The 18,095-nt window shown below is 44.1% G+C and overlaps 1 protein-coding gene across 1 annotated transcript in view; it reads left to right on the forward strand.

Moving 5' to 3' along the window:
* Positions 1-4,496: 4,496 nt before the first annotated feature.
* The window catches only part of RGSL1 (regulator of G protein signaling like 1), a 63,914-nt gene continuing 50,315 nt past the window's right edge, over positions 4,497-18,095 (forward strand). Inside the window, exons 1-7 of the mRNA XM_047754409.1 lie at positions 4,497-4,509; positions 7,567-7,649; positions 11,212-11,286; positions 12,800-12,929; positions 14,595-14,699; positions 15,658-15,819; positions 16,854-17,821. Coding sequence (XP_047610365.1) covers positions 4,497-4,509; positions 7,567-7,649; positions 11,212-11,286; positions 12,800-12,929; positions 14,595-14,699; positions 15,658-15,819; positions 16,854-17,821 — 1,536 coding nt within the window. The remainder of the gene's footprint in view (positions 4,510-7,566; positions 7,650-11,211; positions 11,287-12,799; positions 12,930-14,594; positions 14,700-15,657; positions 15,820-16,853; positions 17,822-18,095) is intronic.

Below are 18,095 nucleotides of genomic sequence, written 5' to 3' on the forward strand. Positions count from 1 at the left end.
GGCGTGTGACTGTGACCTTCACTTTCAGCTCCCCAAGGATTCTCCCTAGCACCACCTCTCTTCAGATCTGTTCTCACTGCCTCGCTGCTTCTCTGCACACCTCATGCCCCACCCCCTACCCTGTAGAATGTGAAAATAAACGTACTATATCCTGCCTCTGGATCTTTATAAATATCCCTCGCCCACCATATAGAATACCTACCACTAGTCGCTGATGTTTAGTCCATCGTAGTGATTTACAGTCTTTGGTATAGCATAGTGATTTACCCATCGTGATAACCACCTCCTCATCCTTTCTCTTTCTGAATCACGTCCATACTCATACTAAGTCTTAACTGTTATTTTGACCATCTAGCACTCCTAGAACTGTTGTTGAGGTCCTTCTTTTGATTACCTTATGGTTTATCAAACAGAAAGGTGGGTAGGTTTTTAAGCTTTGTTGAGGTATACTTAATATTAAAAAAAAAACCTGGGGAGTTCCTGTCGTGGCTCAGTGGTTAACGAATCCAACTAGGAACCATGAGGTTGCGGGTTCGATCCCTGGCCTTGCTCAGTGGGTTGAGGATCCGGCGTCGCCGTGAGCTGTGGTGTAGGTCGCAGACGTGGCTCGGATCCCGTGTTGCTGTGGCTCTGGCGTAGGCCAGTGTCTATAGCTCCGATTGGACCCCTAGCCTGGGAACCTCCATATGCCGCAGGAGGGGCCCAAGAAATGGCAAAAAAAGACAAAAAAAAAACCTGGAAGTATTTAATGTATACATTGTGATGAGTGTGGCATAAATACGTGGTGAAACCATCACCACCATCCTCAAAGGCCATTTCCTCTGCAGGGTCTAGTAGAACAGAGCAGCACTCTGCACAGAGTGAGGTCTCAAAAGTATTCCTCTGCTTCCAGAACTTCTCTATCCCTGTCTCCCCAAGTGTAGAGTCTGTCAGTTTCTTCTACCTGGACAGATCAACCCCTTGCTCTGTACACACTTCAACCAATGTCCAAGTAAGACCCACCTGGACCCACGGCTTTCTGGTTCTCATACAAAATAAAACCCAGTGGCTTGTTTATTCTGCACACTTTTCTTTCTGATCCCACAACTATTCTATGAAGTAGGTTCTGAATGGTGACCTAAAACTCAAAACTCTTAAGAAACTGGCTTCAGGTAGCCAGACATTTAGTCCTGTCACATAATGCTGTAGCTGGGTGTCAAGGGCAGTGAAATTCTTGGGGGTATTATTGGGGACCTACAAAAGAATGTGTTTATGCCACTCCTTCTGCTTTTCTCCCTGTCATCCCAGAGTATGGAGAAGCTGGCAAGCTTTCCTCACTTCTGGACATGGCTAAAATATCTATCTATGTTTAGGATGGAGTAAGGGTGAGGCAGGGATTCTAGAGAATATCCTTCCAGTTTCCCCTTTTGCCCTTTTCCTTTGGTTATGGCCCTATTCTTCCTTGTTAATTTTCTTGTTCCAAAGTTAAGGTGTAGCCAGGGTAAATTGTTTTCTGGCGATTAAGGGCCTCTACTCTCTGGCTTTGGGGGCTTGTGAGCATTCTGAGTATCATAAAGGAAGGAGGTGCTTCCCAGTGTTATTTACAGGGAGCCAGCAGTGTCTCAGAATTTGGGATGGAATGCACGTGTGGGACGTCCAGTGTGTGACGAGGTGGCAGCTCTCCACAGGAGCCCTGCACCTTGCACTAGTGAGACGGTTAAGTAGCGATGTTGCTCTCTACAGGAGATGAGCTGTGGTCCCCAGCATGGAAACACAGTCCTCCTCTGGCATTTGTTCAGCGTCAGGGCTTCTCCTTGCTCCCAGTGACCGTGGAGGTCCATGTTTCCCCTGGAGGTTCTGCCCTGTTCCTGGTTGTCACCTCTGGGTCCCATCATGTTGTTTCTTGCCCGGAACCTTGTGTGTCTTTGCAGGCCATGCCCAGCCTTGCAGCTCTTCCTTCCTGTGGCCTAGTTGAAACTCCTCTGGTGCCCTGAGGTGGGGGTGATAGGGAATCTGTTTTTCCTCTTCAGTCTGTTCTAGTGATTCAGCAAAACTGTTTTCTACTTTACTCAGGCCTCCTCTTTTTCATATTAAAAGCATATTTTGAATTTTTTAATCTAATAATTGATTTTTCTTTGCTAGCACAATCTGACCTCATTCTGAGGCAATGTGTATCTATCTATCTATCTATCTATCTATCTATATATATATATATATATATTTTTTTTTTTTTTTTTGCTTTTTAGAACCACACCCATGGCATATGGAAGTTCCCAGGCTAGGGGTCGAATCGGAGCTACAGCTGCCAGCCCACACCACAGCCACTGCAACTCGGGATCTGAGCCATGTCTGTGACCTACACCACAGCTCAGGGCAACGCCGGATCCCCAACCCACTGAGCTAGGCCAGGGATCAAACCTGCATTCTCATGGACACTAGTTTGATTTGTTTCTACTTCACCACAACAGGAACTCCCACTGAAGCAGTATCTTTTACTAATTAGGAAAAAAAGTTACATACAAGGGCAGAAAAGCAAACCCCAAATATTACTGTTTCAAGGTATTATCTCTCTAGGAAGGTAAAAGTTGAAGAGATACCAAAGACAATTTTTGATAGATGTCTCATTTCTGAGTACCTGTGAGGTCCCGTGAGATACTGATGAGCTCATCTCTTGTAGTAAATGAATGCCTCCAAATATTATGTCTTACAACATGTACCCTTTTTTTTTTTTTTTTTGGCCATGCCCATGGTGTGCGGAAGTTCCCAGTCCAGGGATCAAACCTGTGCCCCCTCAGTGACTCCAGCCACAGTGGTGAAAAGGCTGGATCCTTAACCCATTAGGTCACTAGGGAACTTCATCACAAGACGTATCTTTGAGGTAAAATAATAAACAGTAGCAGGCACCTTCAAAGCCACAAAGGATTAATACTGAGGCTAGATAACAATAGTGGACTAGACAGGCCTGCCATTTAGGTGATAAAGAACTTTCTGTATTCTTCATATCCCAGTAGGTATGAGCACTCTGACAATAACCCTAATCACATTGGAATGTGAAATCAGTTGAAAATAAATCTGGGAAAAAACAAAAATAAAAAAACAAGTTGAATTTTGGAGTGAAAGGTGTAATCTTTACCACAATCCACCAGAGGGCACTATCTTTCCATAGGCTGGGAAAGGGGCACTGGCTCTCCATTTATACTGAGGTATCAATTTTAAAGAAAAGAAGGATGAAGAAGAGGGTAGAAAAATACATAAGCATCTAGTAAACATAATGAAAGTCTGTTTCCTGTTAAACTTAGATGTGTGGACATGAATAAATATGGAATTCAAGTGATAGTTATAGGATGCATAGATATATGGATGTACAGATATACAGAAGTATAGATATATATAGGTGTATAAATAAATATATATAGATATATAGATGAAGGTAGATATACATACATACACATGTGTGTGTGTGTCTCAAAAATACAGTAGGGTCAAAATGCTTAAGCTAAAAGTGTTGTTTTTAGCAACTATAAAAATCATAAAAGTGCTTATTTAGCTGATCACATAATAGGCATACAATAGATATTGGTGAATGAGTAAACAAAGCACCTAGTATAGGTGTAACATGGATGAAGTATCAGTTTCATTCTATCTGAGATTTGAGGGATAAGCAGGAGTTTGTTAGGGGAGTTCAGGGCAGGAATTCTGAGGTCTCCTACATTCCTGAATTCATACTCCCAGCGGTGCAGTTCCACCTATAGGATTTCATGGCCTTATGGTACCAAAGAAAACTATTGAGGTCCTACTCTCAAGGAACGATGGCTAAGGAAGAGCCATACAAATTGTTTTATGGAAAGCTTAATAATTTGCTTTTCAAGTTAAAGGCAGATTATTCATGAGCTCTTACAATGTAGCATGGTGCCAACAACAACAAAATGTTTGCAATTGCTTGTATTGTAATCACTATCCAATAAGTATTGTACACATTTAATTAATTAATATTCAATCTTTTTTCAAAGCTGATGGATAGTAACCCACAACCAACCAGAGGAAATTATCTGGGAAGGAAGAGAGGGGCTAGAAAATCAAGTGTGGATATTAGGTAGGATTTTTCCAGCTTATCTGAGAGACAAGTCAAACCACTAAACATTTGTCAAATACATGCTACATTTCCAGGATAGTAGATCGAAAGGGCATATCAGAAATAAATGAACAGATGCCTACTCCCTCAAAGCATAAAAAAAGTTAAAGAGAACTTGAACTTAACATTTATAATTAAACAAAAAATGATGAAGAAACTGTCAACGCACACAAAATAAGTAGACAAAGAGTCTGGTGTGTTCAAGGGACTCCAGGAAATCAGGCAATAGACCGAGTCCTGTACCAGAGGCAAACAGACCATCTCCTGATAGAATCTGGAACCCCTTCCAGGCTGGGCCATTGTGCATTCACAAGGGGCGGGGTTCTGTTGACTGGGGGCTAATTCTGCTCTTAATCAATCACAGTGGAAGGAAGAGCATGGCAACATGAGCAATGCTGGTGAGTCTCCGAGAGAGAGGCTTTGAGCCTGTGAAATAAGACAAATTGCCCTCTTTCCCAGTAGTGAGCAAGAGGGAGTCATTTGGGGACAGGACATGTAGATTTTACATTGTTCACAGACTTTTTTTTCCTTTCTCTTCTCGCCATCACCCACTTTATGCCACCAGGTCTTTGAGGATCTGAGAAGGTCCCGATCATGAGAAAACTAAGGCAACTAGGAGGGATAACTAAAAGGGAAGAATTAAAATGCATATGGGGCCATAATGTGCCAGCCTTCCTCCAAGGAGAAGGCTAGCATGAGGTTTGGGGTTATCTGCCCATTTCTTTGTTATCAAATCAGTATTACTGTTGTGTGGAATGAATGCTAAGCACCTTCTCAGATTTTTATGAAGTTTGAATGCAGAAGAGGTGAGAATGGAAAAACAGGAATGAAGAAATAGTAGGATGAGAAAAGGGAGGGTGTGGAGAGCTTGTTCCTATACTTCATGAAGACTGGATTGTTGATGCCAAGCACTGTCCAGTCAAACCCCTTGTCACCAACAGAGTGTGTGGCTATAGAAAACCATCACTTGAGAAATTTCTTCCAAACGTTGCTTTTCTGCACTCAGATCATTTCAATAATCTTATTCAACAGATCCAGGCCAGGCTTTGTGAATGACATACAAATGAACAAAAGCCCCAGAGACTACAGATCTTCTCTTGAAGGAACAATTCATTCCACATTTACAGAACTTAGACATTGTGCAAACAATCTCAGTGTGTAGAGGAAGGAAGATGAAAAGACAAAAGTCCCTCCTCTCACGGAGCTCAGTCTGGTGAGGAAGGCAGAGGCATGGATGAGTGAAAACAAGGATTTGTTCATTGTCATGATGGAAAGTTGTACATGATGACACGGGGTACATGACCATGACTGTTGTGGTCAATTCTACCATTCTTGGCTCACCAAGAAGGTTATATGTAACCAGTTCTTGATAGATAACTAATAATTTGCAAAGCAGACTGAGGTTGAGAGGTCATCTCAGGTGATAGGAATGGTGGAACAAAGGTGCGGAAGTTGGATATGGGACTGCACAGCCCTTCAGGAAAGAACAATCTCTTGGCTGGTCAACAGGAGGTGGCATGGTGAGGAGTGGTGGCAGGTGAGGCTGGGAAGGAACCCAAAAGCCAGTGTGGGTGAAGCCTCAGATACTGTACTGAAGACTTTAGACTTTTCCTTGAGGGACGCTGAAGAGTCTGAAGGATATTAACAATAATGTGGTGGCAGTGACTAGAGCCAGGGAGAACATTTGGAGAAACTGATGCAGTAGTCTAGATGAGAGATGACAGGGGCCTGAAATAAGAGAGTGACTTTATGAATGGAGAGGCAAAGATAAGTTCCACAGACGTGTAAAAGGCGAAACCACCTGTCCTTCCATTGCATATGGGAATAATTGAGAGAGAGGGAGAGCAACAGAGAGCGAGAGGAATCAAAGATGGTTTTCAGGTTTCTGGTTTAGACCATTGGATGGTGGCTCCAGTAACTGAGACTGGGAATGCAGGAAAAGGAGCAGGCTGGGAAGAAAAATGATCAGATCAGCTTCAAAAACATTGCAATAAAAGTGCTTGATAGGTGCTTGGTAGGTATCCATGTAGAGGTGTTCCGTAGCTCATTGGATGTTTGAAACCAGAGCCAAAGAAAGAAGTCTGGATTGAAAACATAGATTTTGAAAGTATCCATGTGGAATAGATGAAATAAATCAGGGAATTCTCCTAAAAAGATGAGCAGAAGGCTGAGAAGGGGGACAGAAAAAACACACAGAATTTTACAGCACTAGAGAGCAAGTAAAAGACATCCGTGTACCAGAGGGCAAGAGCTGGCATCAGCTCTGTTATAACAGTGTTTGATTGTCTAGGTTTCTGTTTCTCTTATAAGAAGACAATAACCACTAAAGCGTCATTAGGAAAAGTGAGAGAGGGGATGGTTTGGTTTTCTGGTGCTATTATAACCTCCCTCTGGTGAAGGGTCCCTTACCATTCTCCCCAGATGTCCAGATGACTAGTGTGTGTATAGTATTTAGGTTTCTCATTTTATAAGCCTTTCATTATAAACGTTAGGCACCATGGGAAAACGCTGGGCCATTATTAGAACAATTCACTTACTATTCACTAGTTGAACATTGTCCACTAAAAAGCAGACAGTGAGTTACAGGAAACGTAGGTCACCTAGTCCACCCGTGGTCTGTGTGCTTGGCTTTGAGATAGTCAACATTTATCTCCTTGGATTAACTAGAGCAGCACAGTGATCAAGCTTGAAAGAAATAATAAATATGTTACATTATCAACATACTCAAAAAAGCTCTCCAGGGCTTTAATATTGGGCCCAAACCAAAAAATTGAAATTGGACTTGGTTTCTAAAAGGTGACTGCATAGAGAAAAGGTGGTGGAGTTCATAGCGTCCGTGTGTGTGCCCAAAGCTAACTAACCCCATTTCCGGCCATGTTAATAGGACATAGGATATGACAATGGTTGCCTTATGCTCTTCATTGGGGAGCATGTGGAATGCTTGTGTTGTGGGTGCCACTCCACCCCACCAGATTGGGACCAGACAGAAAGGAGGCCTCGTGAGGCATTGTTGAGGGATTGCTTAGTGACTAGCCAGAGGGGGTGGAAGTAACCAGAAGCTTGTGATATCTTTATAAATGTGGGAGCATTGCCCATTAAAAGAGAGTTTAGATAAATTCTGTCAAGCTTCAGAAGGCAGAATTTCAACAAATGGAATGAAGATAAAGGAAGGTAGTTGACAATAGGAAAGATCTTACTATTTTATCTTTTCATGAATGCAATGAGCAACCCTGCAAGACAGTGCGCTCCCCATAGCTAGGAGTGCTTGAGCAGAGTGATGTTGCAGAGAAAGGTCGTGAAGACGGGGAGAGATTGAGTTAGATGGCCCTTTAGGCCATCATCATGCTGAGACTATCGTATGAAATGACACATTTGGTTGCTTCATTTTCTCATCCTAAATGCAATCCTGCTTCATGAGAGGTTTTTTCTTTTTTTTTTTTTTCCTTCCCATATAGAGATAATTGGTTCTACAAATCTCATAATTCTGCTAGAGGATGAAATCTTTGCCGATTTTTTCAACACATTTCTCTCTCTCCCGGTAAGCATTCTCAGACTTCAGTCCAAATGTTTCATCAACAACTGAATAGTGTGCCTCTTTAAAAACAAAAACAAAAACAAAAACAAAAAACTATAAGTAAACTTACCAAATCAAAACTATTTCAATTTGAGTAAATAAATATGAATCAGAAAATCCTCTAAAATCTTCAGATGTTCCCATTATTCATATAATCAAATCCCAAATCCCCAGCTTCCTTAATCACCTTTGCCTGTTGGCAATTACTCCCATCACAGGCTTTGCTGGTACCCAGTGCCCCACGTGATGGCAGCTCTCTCCCCGCAGAGTACACTTGGCCTTTTCCACCTCTACACTTCTCCTTGGCTGTGATCTTAGTTTCCATAGTTTCACCTACCAAGCTCTTAACCATTATTCAGATCTCTGTTTACATCCTACTCTCTTTAAGGAATCCTAGATCCTCCCGACCAGCTCTTATTTCTCCCTGCCTCTCTGCCGCTTACCGCTTGGCAACTCTCCCGGGTTATATTGTGTAGCTCCTCCACTGGACTGTAAAATTGTGAATTCCTCCAGGACGAGGACCATGGATTGTCCCTTCTGCCTGACCTCCCTCACCAGGTGTTTGTCACATAGCAATTGCCATGTCGTTAGCTGAATCCAAATCTATATATTTTCTTAATCTATGCAATTAAAACAAACCCCAAACATCAAAATATTTCCAAACCCAAACCTACACTAATCCTGCATCCTTTTTGGCTTAAATCTTTGGCACCATCTGAAGGGTGGTGCCTTAAAAGCAGTTGCTCATCTCAGTGTGCCGTTTTCCATGGAATGCCACCTATTTTAAGGTGAAATTTCATACAACTAGGAAAAATGCTCTATATTATCCCACAAATACCTTTTAGGTGGTCGTTTTGTGCCAGTCAATGGGCTTAGTACTGGGGACATAGATATTAATGATACCATCTGTGTCCTTAAGGAATTCCCAGGCTAAGGTGAGAGACCAGTGTTTAAGGTGATTGAAAAAAAGGGTTGTGGGTGACTTGACTGATGTCTCTAGGAGATAGTGGAGTCTATTGTAGGGAGAGGCCACTCCAACCTGAAAGAGCCCAAAAGGATTCAGTGAAGAGGTGACACAAACCAAGTCTTGAAAGAAGACTAGGTATTTGACAATTGGTTGGGGACAAAGATGAGGAGGGAAGAGTTGGATGAAGAAGCAAGAGGAAAAGACTAGGGGTGTTGAATATCAAGAGAAGCAGAAGCCTTAGAGGCCGACCAGAATAAGTCAAGGCACCAAGGAATACAATCCTATGGCACTTGGGGGAAAACTCTATGTAACTCTGTAAGGCTGAAGAAAAAGTTCTGAGAGGCAGACATAGCAAGAGATGAGATTGCACAGCCAGGCCTCTGATAGCAGGTAGGCTGTGCTAGGAGTTAGAACATCATTCTGAGGGCATTAGAAAGCTATTACATAAAGGAATGACATGATTAGACTTTCATTTAAGGAAATTGTTTCTGCAGAAGCCTGGCTCTGGGTTGGGCTGTCAGGGGACCACAGTGGAGGCAGGGGAAACCCATCAGGAGATGGTTTCAACAGTCTAGGTAGGAGGTGATGAGAACCTAAAGGCAGATTATGCAGAGGATGGGACAATTAAGAGAGACTTTTTACAAAGCAAAATGTAGGACCTTGTCCCTTTGAATATTGGGCAGAGATGGTACGAGCAATCGGTGTAGCAGCCTTGGGTGCCTGGGTGGATGGTGGTGCCAGCGACATGGTGAAAAAGGGAAGAAGGAGGAGGCCTCTAAAAGCAGGTGTTTGGGGGTGATCCTCACTCATGCATTGCATCTGCCACTGTCTTAATAAAAGATTTCTGAAGTAACTTCAAGGCATGTCAGCAAATCAGTTTGTCAGCTTAATTGTGTAGCCCACAGCAAAGTCACAGAGATGGAGAATGTGATGTGGGTAGTAGAATCCCAAGAACGTCAGAAAGTCCTGGCCATTTAGACAGCTTTGGTCTATTTCGGAGGACAGTGGTATTTCATGTTGAATGCTGCTGTCAATTTACAGATTCCTACCATTTCACTTCCATAATCAGCCTGTGAGGTCAATGCCATTCCCTTCTTACAGATAGAACTCAGAAGTTAAGTGACTTGTCTAAGAACCCGAAGTGCACCTGGGGGCAGTTCTGGACCTGACCAGGTCCTGCAGCTCCAGGCCTGGCATGTTTTCCACATCAGCCTCGTGCTCCCTCTGGTACAAATGTCACGTGGTGAAACTGCTTCCACGCACTACTCCCGTATGATCTTATCCCATAAAGGTAGCTTCACATGCCAGGTAGGGCATGTCATGCCCAACACTGAGTGCAGATCAGGGAGGAGTCACTAAGGACCGAGTCTCCTTAATAGACTGATATTTGTAAAGTGCAGGCAGCTCCAGAGCCTTCCCTCCATACAGCCAAGGACAAAGGGAAGAGAGGGAGGCGGCCACAGACTGACAAATTTGGAGGCTGCTAGTCTTGGGGCGATGGTCAGACCAACAAGATGTGCTAAGCATTCAGCCAGGAGTTGGGGCTTTAGCCCCTCTGGTTTATCACTAATACTTTGGGGGCACTTTGTGACATTTTAATACCTATGGTGAAACTGCTAAGCTTAGATACCTAAAAACATAGACGCCCTTTTCCATTAGTCTCAAAGCTGGTTGCCTAGGTCACAGTTCCTTCTCCATGAAAAAAGAGGACAGTGGCCTAGAATTATCTATCCATTTTGGATACTCTTTTTTTTTTTTTTTGCTTCACTTTCTGCCTTATTTCGCTTTTGCTTTTCTTCGTAACTCATTTGTGCTCTCTCTCCCAGCTTTCTTTTTTTTTTTTAATAATTTTTTTTTTTTTCCCACTGTACAGCAAGGGGGTCAGGTTATCCTTACATGTATACATTACAATTACATTTTTTCCCCCACCCTTTCTTCTGTTGCAACATGAGTATCTAGACAAAGTTCTCAATGCTATTCAGCAGGATCTCCTTGTAAATCTATTCTAAGTTGTGTCTGATAAGCCCAAGCTCCCGATCCCTCCCACTCCCTCCCCCTCCCATCAGGCAGCCACAAGTCTCTTCCATTTTGGATACTCTTAATGCCTGCCCCCCCCCCCCCAGGTAATTTGTACCCTTATTCTTCACATCTTCAGTCCTCTCCACTTTCTCTAGCTCAAGAATTTAGGCAAATCCAAAGATATTTCTTTTTATGAAAAGGCTTTACGCCTTTGTTCTAACTCTCGAAGTCCTGGAGAAATAAATAATGCAATAAACAAAGTAAATACCTCTTCATGTCATGAGCTTTGGTCTTTGCACACAGGCAAGATAACTCTCAGGTTGGAGCAGGATGGAGCTAAAAGATAAACAAAGCTTGCAATTTGGTCTTGGTTGTTTTGTGCAAACCAAGTTGATTCAGTGGAATAAATTTAAGAATTAATGTCCCTTGAAATAGGAAAGTGATGGAATCACTCTCCCCCCGTGGCTGCAGATGGACCGTGACATATTCATGAAGAGAAGTGCTAGACTCCTTTGGCTGTTTCTTAGCTTTCTTTTGCAGGTCTTTGGTCAGACACCATTTTACACTGTTGAAAATTCACAGTGGAGCTTGTGGCCAGAACTACCCCATGACCTGGTGAGTATGATTCTTGAATGATGGATGACTTGGGATGGGGGAAGAGGGACCTGAATTTGAAGTGTGGATTGAGAAAGGAAGAGGGCAAGGAGGTCCCCAGGGTGACTTTGGAAGAAACTATAAAGCAAGTGAGTAGAACAAACAGCATCAAGCCAGGTAGTCATTTCTCCGTCATGCATTTTTACTACCTGGCTAGGCAATTGCTGGTGAGTTCTTTCCTCTATCTCTTGTTCATGGTTAGCAGAAGGGATTTATCTCACATGTCCACTGTCATGACTGGGTAGTAGATGCTTGGTGCACTGTGTTGAGAACTGTGAGGCCACACCTAAGCCAGAAAGAGTCTGGGAAATGATTGGCAGTGCTTCCCATCAGTGAGAAGTAGGAAGCGCAGCCCATGGCCACATAGCGGTTATTTGCATTTTAAGGTGTAGCTCAAATTAAGACACCACTCGGCAGTCCCTAATGACCACTTGGCCATAAGGCATGTCTTTCTCCCAATTTTTTCTCTTTATCTTTTGCCTTTGTCCTTGTCCATTGTCTTTCCCTTCTCTCTTTCCCCCTTCCTGTTCTCCGTTTCCACTCTTAGACTTACCACCGGCTTCCTCAGGCCCTACTGGTGGGATCGGAAAGATCCCTCTTAGCTGTGCTCACAGCAAGGTGTTGTTTTTCTCCGGGACCTGGAGAGCTGAGAAAGTCTCTCCCCTCTGATTCTTAGATTTGGTTTCCCTAGGAGAAAGAACCCTAACCCTTAAAACTTTTATTTTCTTCTCCCTTCTCTGGTAGTTTGATCCTTCAGGGATCCTGTCCTATTCACCAAATGATGTTTTGTGTGAGTCTTTGTGTGTTTTTGTACATGTTGTGGCAATCGGGATGGGTTGGGAGCTTGTGAGAAATTTTAAGTGTGCTTACAAAGAAGAAAGATGAGTAGAGTTGATGATGGTGATACCACAGACTGAATCTCTTCTGCTTCTCTTCTATCAAGCTAACCTTAGATTTTTTTGGGGGGGGGATGTTCTTTTTAGGGCTATACACCCACGGCTTATGGAGGTTCCCAGGCTAGGGGTTGAAACAGAGCTCTAGCCTTCAGCCTACACCACAGACATAGCAATGCAGAATCCTTAACCCACTGAGTGAAGCTAGGGATCGAACCTATGTCCCCATGGATACTAGTCAGATTCGTTTCTGCTGAGCCACAACAGAACTCCAGGTTTTTGTTTTTTTTTTACCTAGATATCTTCTTAAACAACTTCATTCAGAATAAGAAAGATTTTTGAATGAGAAAAAACAAGCCTTTTCTTTCCTACCAATCCATTCACCCCTTTGAGAACCTCAACCCCAGTCCACACGTTCCTTAAGTACTATTTTTAATCAACACATCTCTCCTCTAGGCCAAATATTACAAGCATGAAGTTATGGAAGTTATTTATTGCTGCCCCCCACCCCCGGCTAAGCTGCATTTCTTAACAAGTCAATTCCATTTCTCCTTCTCTGTTCCTATTTTATTGGACTCTAGATTGCAAAGTACAAAGGATTATTGACCTGGTTGGAAAAATACCGGTTACCTTTCTTCTGTAAAACCAACCTATGTTTCCATTACATTCTCTGTCAGGAGTTCATCAGTTTCATTAATTCCCCGGAAGGAGGTAAGCATGTGGGTACGTGCGTGGAGAAACATGGGAAGCCAGGTGCATGAACTATCCTGTGCCTGTCAGCCTTACAGTAAAGTACAAATATGGGCTACCTTTGTAGCCTTAAGTGTGCAGCTGGCTCAACCTGTATTGTGGCTGAAAAATTGGTACCTAGGGCAACAGGCAGGAGACAGATGGGCTGGACTATGTGTCTCGCTGCAGCCAGAAGTGAAAGAATTCATGATGGCCAAATCACCTAAACTATGTTCAGAATCAAACATAGCTCACCACCTTCACTGCTACTGCCTGGCCTAAGCCACCAGCATTTCTTACCTGGCATTGAAATCTCTCTCTGTCTCTCTCTCTCTCTCTATCTTTTTTTTTTTTTTTTTTTAGGGCTGCACTCATGGTATATGGAGGTTCTCAGGCTAGGGGTCAAATCAGAACTATAGCTGCTGGCCTACACCACAGCCACAGCAACACAGGATCTGAGCTGCCTCTGAGGTCTACACCACAGCTCTTGCCAACGTTGGATCCTTAGCACGGAGCGAGGCCAGGGATGAAACCCCCCACCTCTTGGTTCCTAGTCGGATTCGTTTCCACTGCGCCTCAACAGGAACTCCGAAATCCTCTCTGAATCAGTCTCCTCACTCCTGCTCTTGCTCTCTTCTTTAGATCAGGGCTCTCCTCTGGTTGCTGTCCCTCCCTAGCACAGCCAGCAACGGCCCCTCGCAGTGTGAAATCTAGGACCTCTAAAATGCCTGTAGAGACCGGGCTCCCTTTCCTTTCTGGCCTCATCTCCTCTTACCTCTCCCTTGCCATGCTGGCCTCCCTGCAGTCCTTCAAACATTTCAAGGCTTTGTACTGGCTGTTCACTCTGCCTGGAATGTTCTTCCTCCATATATTCACATGGGCCTCCACTCACCTCAGATCTCTGTGCAGTTCTCACCTCCTCAGTGAAGGCTACCCTGCCCACTCACCAGCCCCTGCCTTGGTGCTCCCTATACCCTCCTTTACTTTTGCATTTTTTTCGTGCAGTGCTTAAAACTCTCGACCTCCTTAAACAAGTATTTATTATGCTTATTGTTTGTTGTTTGCCTCCTTTGCCAGAATCTAAGCTCCTCACGGGCAGGGATTTTTGTTCTGTTTGCAGGTATATCCCAAACACCTAGCTAGAACGGTACTCAGCACCTCGTTGACATATAATAAATATTTGTTGAAAGAATGAATGAATAAAATTCCTATCTAGGTTGAATTGGTAACATGATTCTTGGCTCAACTAGCCAACGGAAAGCAGGGAAAGTTGAGATCCAGGAGATCCCAAAGAGGAAAATATTGTAACAAATCGCCCATTTCACTCACTTCCCTCCTTCAATATATGCATCAGGAAAATCGCTGTCAGGTGGGGACCACAGAAGGCACAGGGCCTTCGTCAGAGGGTGATTTCGATCTGTGGATTGTACGAATGCTTATAGGTCCCTCCGGTGTCACTTGATGTGTGTCACCAGAGGGTCTGGTGCCTGCTTCAAAAGCACCACATCGTCAGGGCTCAACTCATCTAACTGGCCACCATTTTTCCTCACTCACACTGAGCAGCTGGGGATCCGGCCACGTGCAAGCCTGAGAGGGGCCGGGGGAAGAGCTCGTTCTCAATCTCTTACTGTGGACTTTTCCTGGCAGCCAAGATGCTGAGCTGGAAAAAGGCAGACCAGTGGCTGCTCCAGAGATGCGTTGGCGGGGTCAGAGGGATGTGGCGCTTCTGTACCTACCTGAAGGGCAGTGCAGGTGGGTTCTTGAAGTTGTTCCTGCGGCCTCTGACAGTTCTTAACAGCTTTCAGGATACCCCAGAGCACAATTGACAGTTCTGCATGTCTATGGTGAATGTAAAACAATGTTTTATAATGCAGTTTGGGTAAAAGTCTTTGAAAAGGGGGGGTCCATCATGTGGGTTAGGGCAGAAACAATCAAGTCCCTTTCATTCATTCATTCATTCATTCATTTAACAATGTTTATCGAATACCACTGTATGGCAGCCACTGTTGTAGGTAGGGATACAAAGGTGAACAGGAGCCATAAGTCCCTGCTTCCCCAAGCTGCCATGACAGTGGAACAAGTAAACAAATAAATCCCTGCAGCAAAAGTGTTGGGATATCCTGCTTTCTGTTCTACCGGGTCCCGTAGTTGGTGAGCCTAGGAGGCTGGCAGTGAGCACTGGCTGGCATTCCAGTTCAGCATCATGACTTTTCATGTAGGAACAATCTCTAGTTTAAGGATAACATCCTGCATCTCCAGGGATCAGATGGAGAACTAGACAATGTCACAGTTTGTCCCTCAGACTGCTGCCCTGGCAAATCTGCAGGCCACTGTGGGTCCGTGATCTAGGGAATGTTCTCTTTCCTGGATCTTTATTTTTGGGATAAAACTTGAATGTCTCACGGTCCATTCTCAGAATCTTTCGGGGCTTCCCTAAAGTGAGTTTTTCTAACAAGCAAAAGAAAACAAAATCATGAAGGATTCCTGTACATTAAGTCCCTTTTTTTGTCATACCTCCCATCGGCTCCTGCATTAGGACATACCTGGATATAGCGTCTTAAGCCAAAGGAGTGACTAAAAGTGGTGTTGGAGGCAGTAGCACAGGCTGGTGGGTGGAGGGCAGGGGGGAATCAAGCTTCTACACTCAGATGCAGCCACTGAAGGGGCAAGATTGGGGTGCAGCTCAGTGTCTCTCCTGTCTGCTGTCTAGGTGAAGAGCTGGTGGATTTCTGGATTCTTGTTGAGAAGATCCTGAGCATAGATGAGATGAACATGGAAGGGAGAGACTACTACCTGTCCCTCCTCTTCGTGCTGAAGGCCACCCACCTGCAGGAAAGCTCAAGGGTGGTAACTCTCTGCAACATGAACATCAGTAAGAATTATAAAGCCTCTCTGGAGTGAAATCCCTGGGAGGTGTAAGAAAAAAAAAATCAATCCAGTGTCTGATAGTCCTCAGTCTCTTGCCTTGCATACTGCTACGCTCTCCATCTTCTGCGTATCAAGGATGCCAGTGGGAACCTCAACCCTTAACAGGGAAGGGTTGAGAGAGACCAGTTGTGTTTAAGCTGGTCTATGCCTCTTCCTGAGATATTATTTGTGGGTGAAGTTTGGCTGGAAAGAGTGAAGAGGAAATGGGACAGGGTAATTGAACAGCTCTTGCACTTTCTAAGACTGCATGGTTTGTTTTGTTTTGTTTTTTTTCAATTGGGGTTCCCTAGAACAAACTACAGCCCAAAGGCCAGTGCATGTGGCCTGTGAGCTAAGAGTGGCTTTACATTTTTAAAGGCTTAAAGAAGAACACTATGCAATGGAGACTGTATTTGGCTCACAAAGCCTAAAATATTTAATATCTGATTCTATACATAAAAAAACGGTTTGCCATTCCCTTCTCTAGAACATTGGATTCATCCAAATTTACGTATTCAGTAAGGAGGCCTTCCCAACTCAAATACAAATATATTCCAGAAGATTTGCTGTTTGGGATTAGTCACACTCCTCTCTTCATATAGATAATTGAAAATTGAAATCATCCAGTCCAAAATCCTTCCTTCACTCAGCTCTAACTTTGAGAAACTGCATTCGGAGGCATAAGTTTCTCGTTCTTAAATATCTTTTTCTTGTACCTTTTGCTTTTCTTTATAATAACATTCAGTAGTCTAAAAAATTATTTGAGGCATCCCATAAAATGGCTTATTTCTATGGTAAAGAAGGAAGATAATCATAGTAACGAGTCACTGTGCACTGAACAAATCCTAAAAGCATATCCACTCTACATTTAGCCTGTCTATACCCCAGGACTGCCTGAGGGATGAATGAAATGCTATCCAGAAACACATCTGGAAAAATTCAAAACCTGCACCACCACCACATCATCATTTTCATCCTTTATCTCTTTATTCTTTCCAGAGCCCCTCCTGAACCTTTCCATCTGGCATCCCAACCAGTCAACCACCAGGAGGGAGATCTTGAGCCACATGCAAAAAGTGGCTCTGTTCAAACTCCAGAGCTATTGGCTCCCCAACTTTTACACCCACGCCAAGACAGTCATGGCCAAGGAGGAATCGTGCCAGCTTCTGATGCAAGAATATGAGACTCGCCTGTACAGCATTTGCTATACTCACGCGGGAGGGCTCCCTCTGAATATGAGCATTAAGAAGAGCAACCACCCCCAGAAGCGATACTCAAGTAGGAAGACCAAGAGGAAGATGTGGCAGTTGATAGACCATGGCTCTTGGTCTCTGGAAATGGATACCAAGTCAGATACCAACACTTTGCTCCCCCAGGAGCTGTGTCCTCAGGAGAAGGTGGTTGTGCAAATGCCTTCCCGGAAAGAGGCCTCTTCAAGGGAGAGGACGATCCATTCTCTGGAAAAAGATACTCTCTGTGCCAGGAAGTCCAACGTGAGGAAGAAAGCCAGGAGCCACCTCCGCATGGAGGGCCTCTTTGAGACAGCATTCTCTACCCACCTGAGGACTCTCACCCCCATCATCAATCACTCTTCCCACATGACGGTCAAGAAGGCCAGGAAGCAAAACCTCTCCCTGGGGTACACCCACTGGGCCTTGTGTGCGGATGCCTGTGCAGGGAGTCCCTTCCGAGACCACCTCAAGAAGCTAAATTTGAAAGTGGAGATCCGCCTCCTGGACCTCTGGCAGGACCTGCACCATTTCCTCAGTGTCCTAATGAGTAACAGGAAAACGGGGAAAGCCATCTTTCGGCACATGCTGGGCAACCGGATCTGTGAGCTCTACCTGAATGAGCAGCTTGGTGTACGGCTACCACTAAAAGCCCAGACGATTGAAGGCTTAAAGGAGCTGCTGCCTTCTGGGGAGATGAACCCCTGGATTCCCAGAGCCCAGAAGGAGATCTGCAAGGTAGGACATGCCTCACAGAAATGGGTTGGTGTCTTGAAGATTAGGTCAAGACTGACCAAAAATCTCTCTGGTCCTCTCTACTGGCTAACAGTGATGTAACTACCCACACAGCTCTTTACATATTGATCTCTTCGGAGCAAGTTAAATGAATTCCCAAGAAGCCATCAAAACTTCAAAGTAGGAAGGGGGTGGAGGAGTGCCCACTATCCACCTTTCATTCCTTCTTCCATTCCCCCTTATATGGTGTCTCCTGTGACCTTCACACTGTTCTATT

Source organism: Phacochoerus africanus, chromosome 11 (assembly GCF_016906955.1).
Source record: "Phacochoerus africanus isolate WHEZ1 chromosome 11, ROS_Pafr_v1, whole genome shotgun sequence".
Taxonomy (NCBI): domain Eukaryota; kingdom Metazoa; phylum Chordata; class Mammalia; order Artiodactyla; family Suidae; genus Phacochoerus; species Phacochoerus africanus.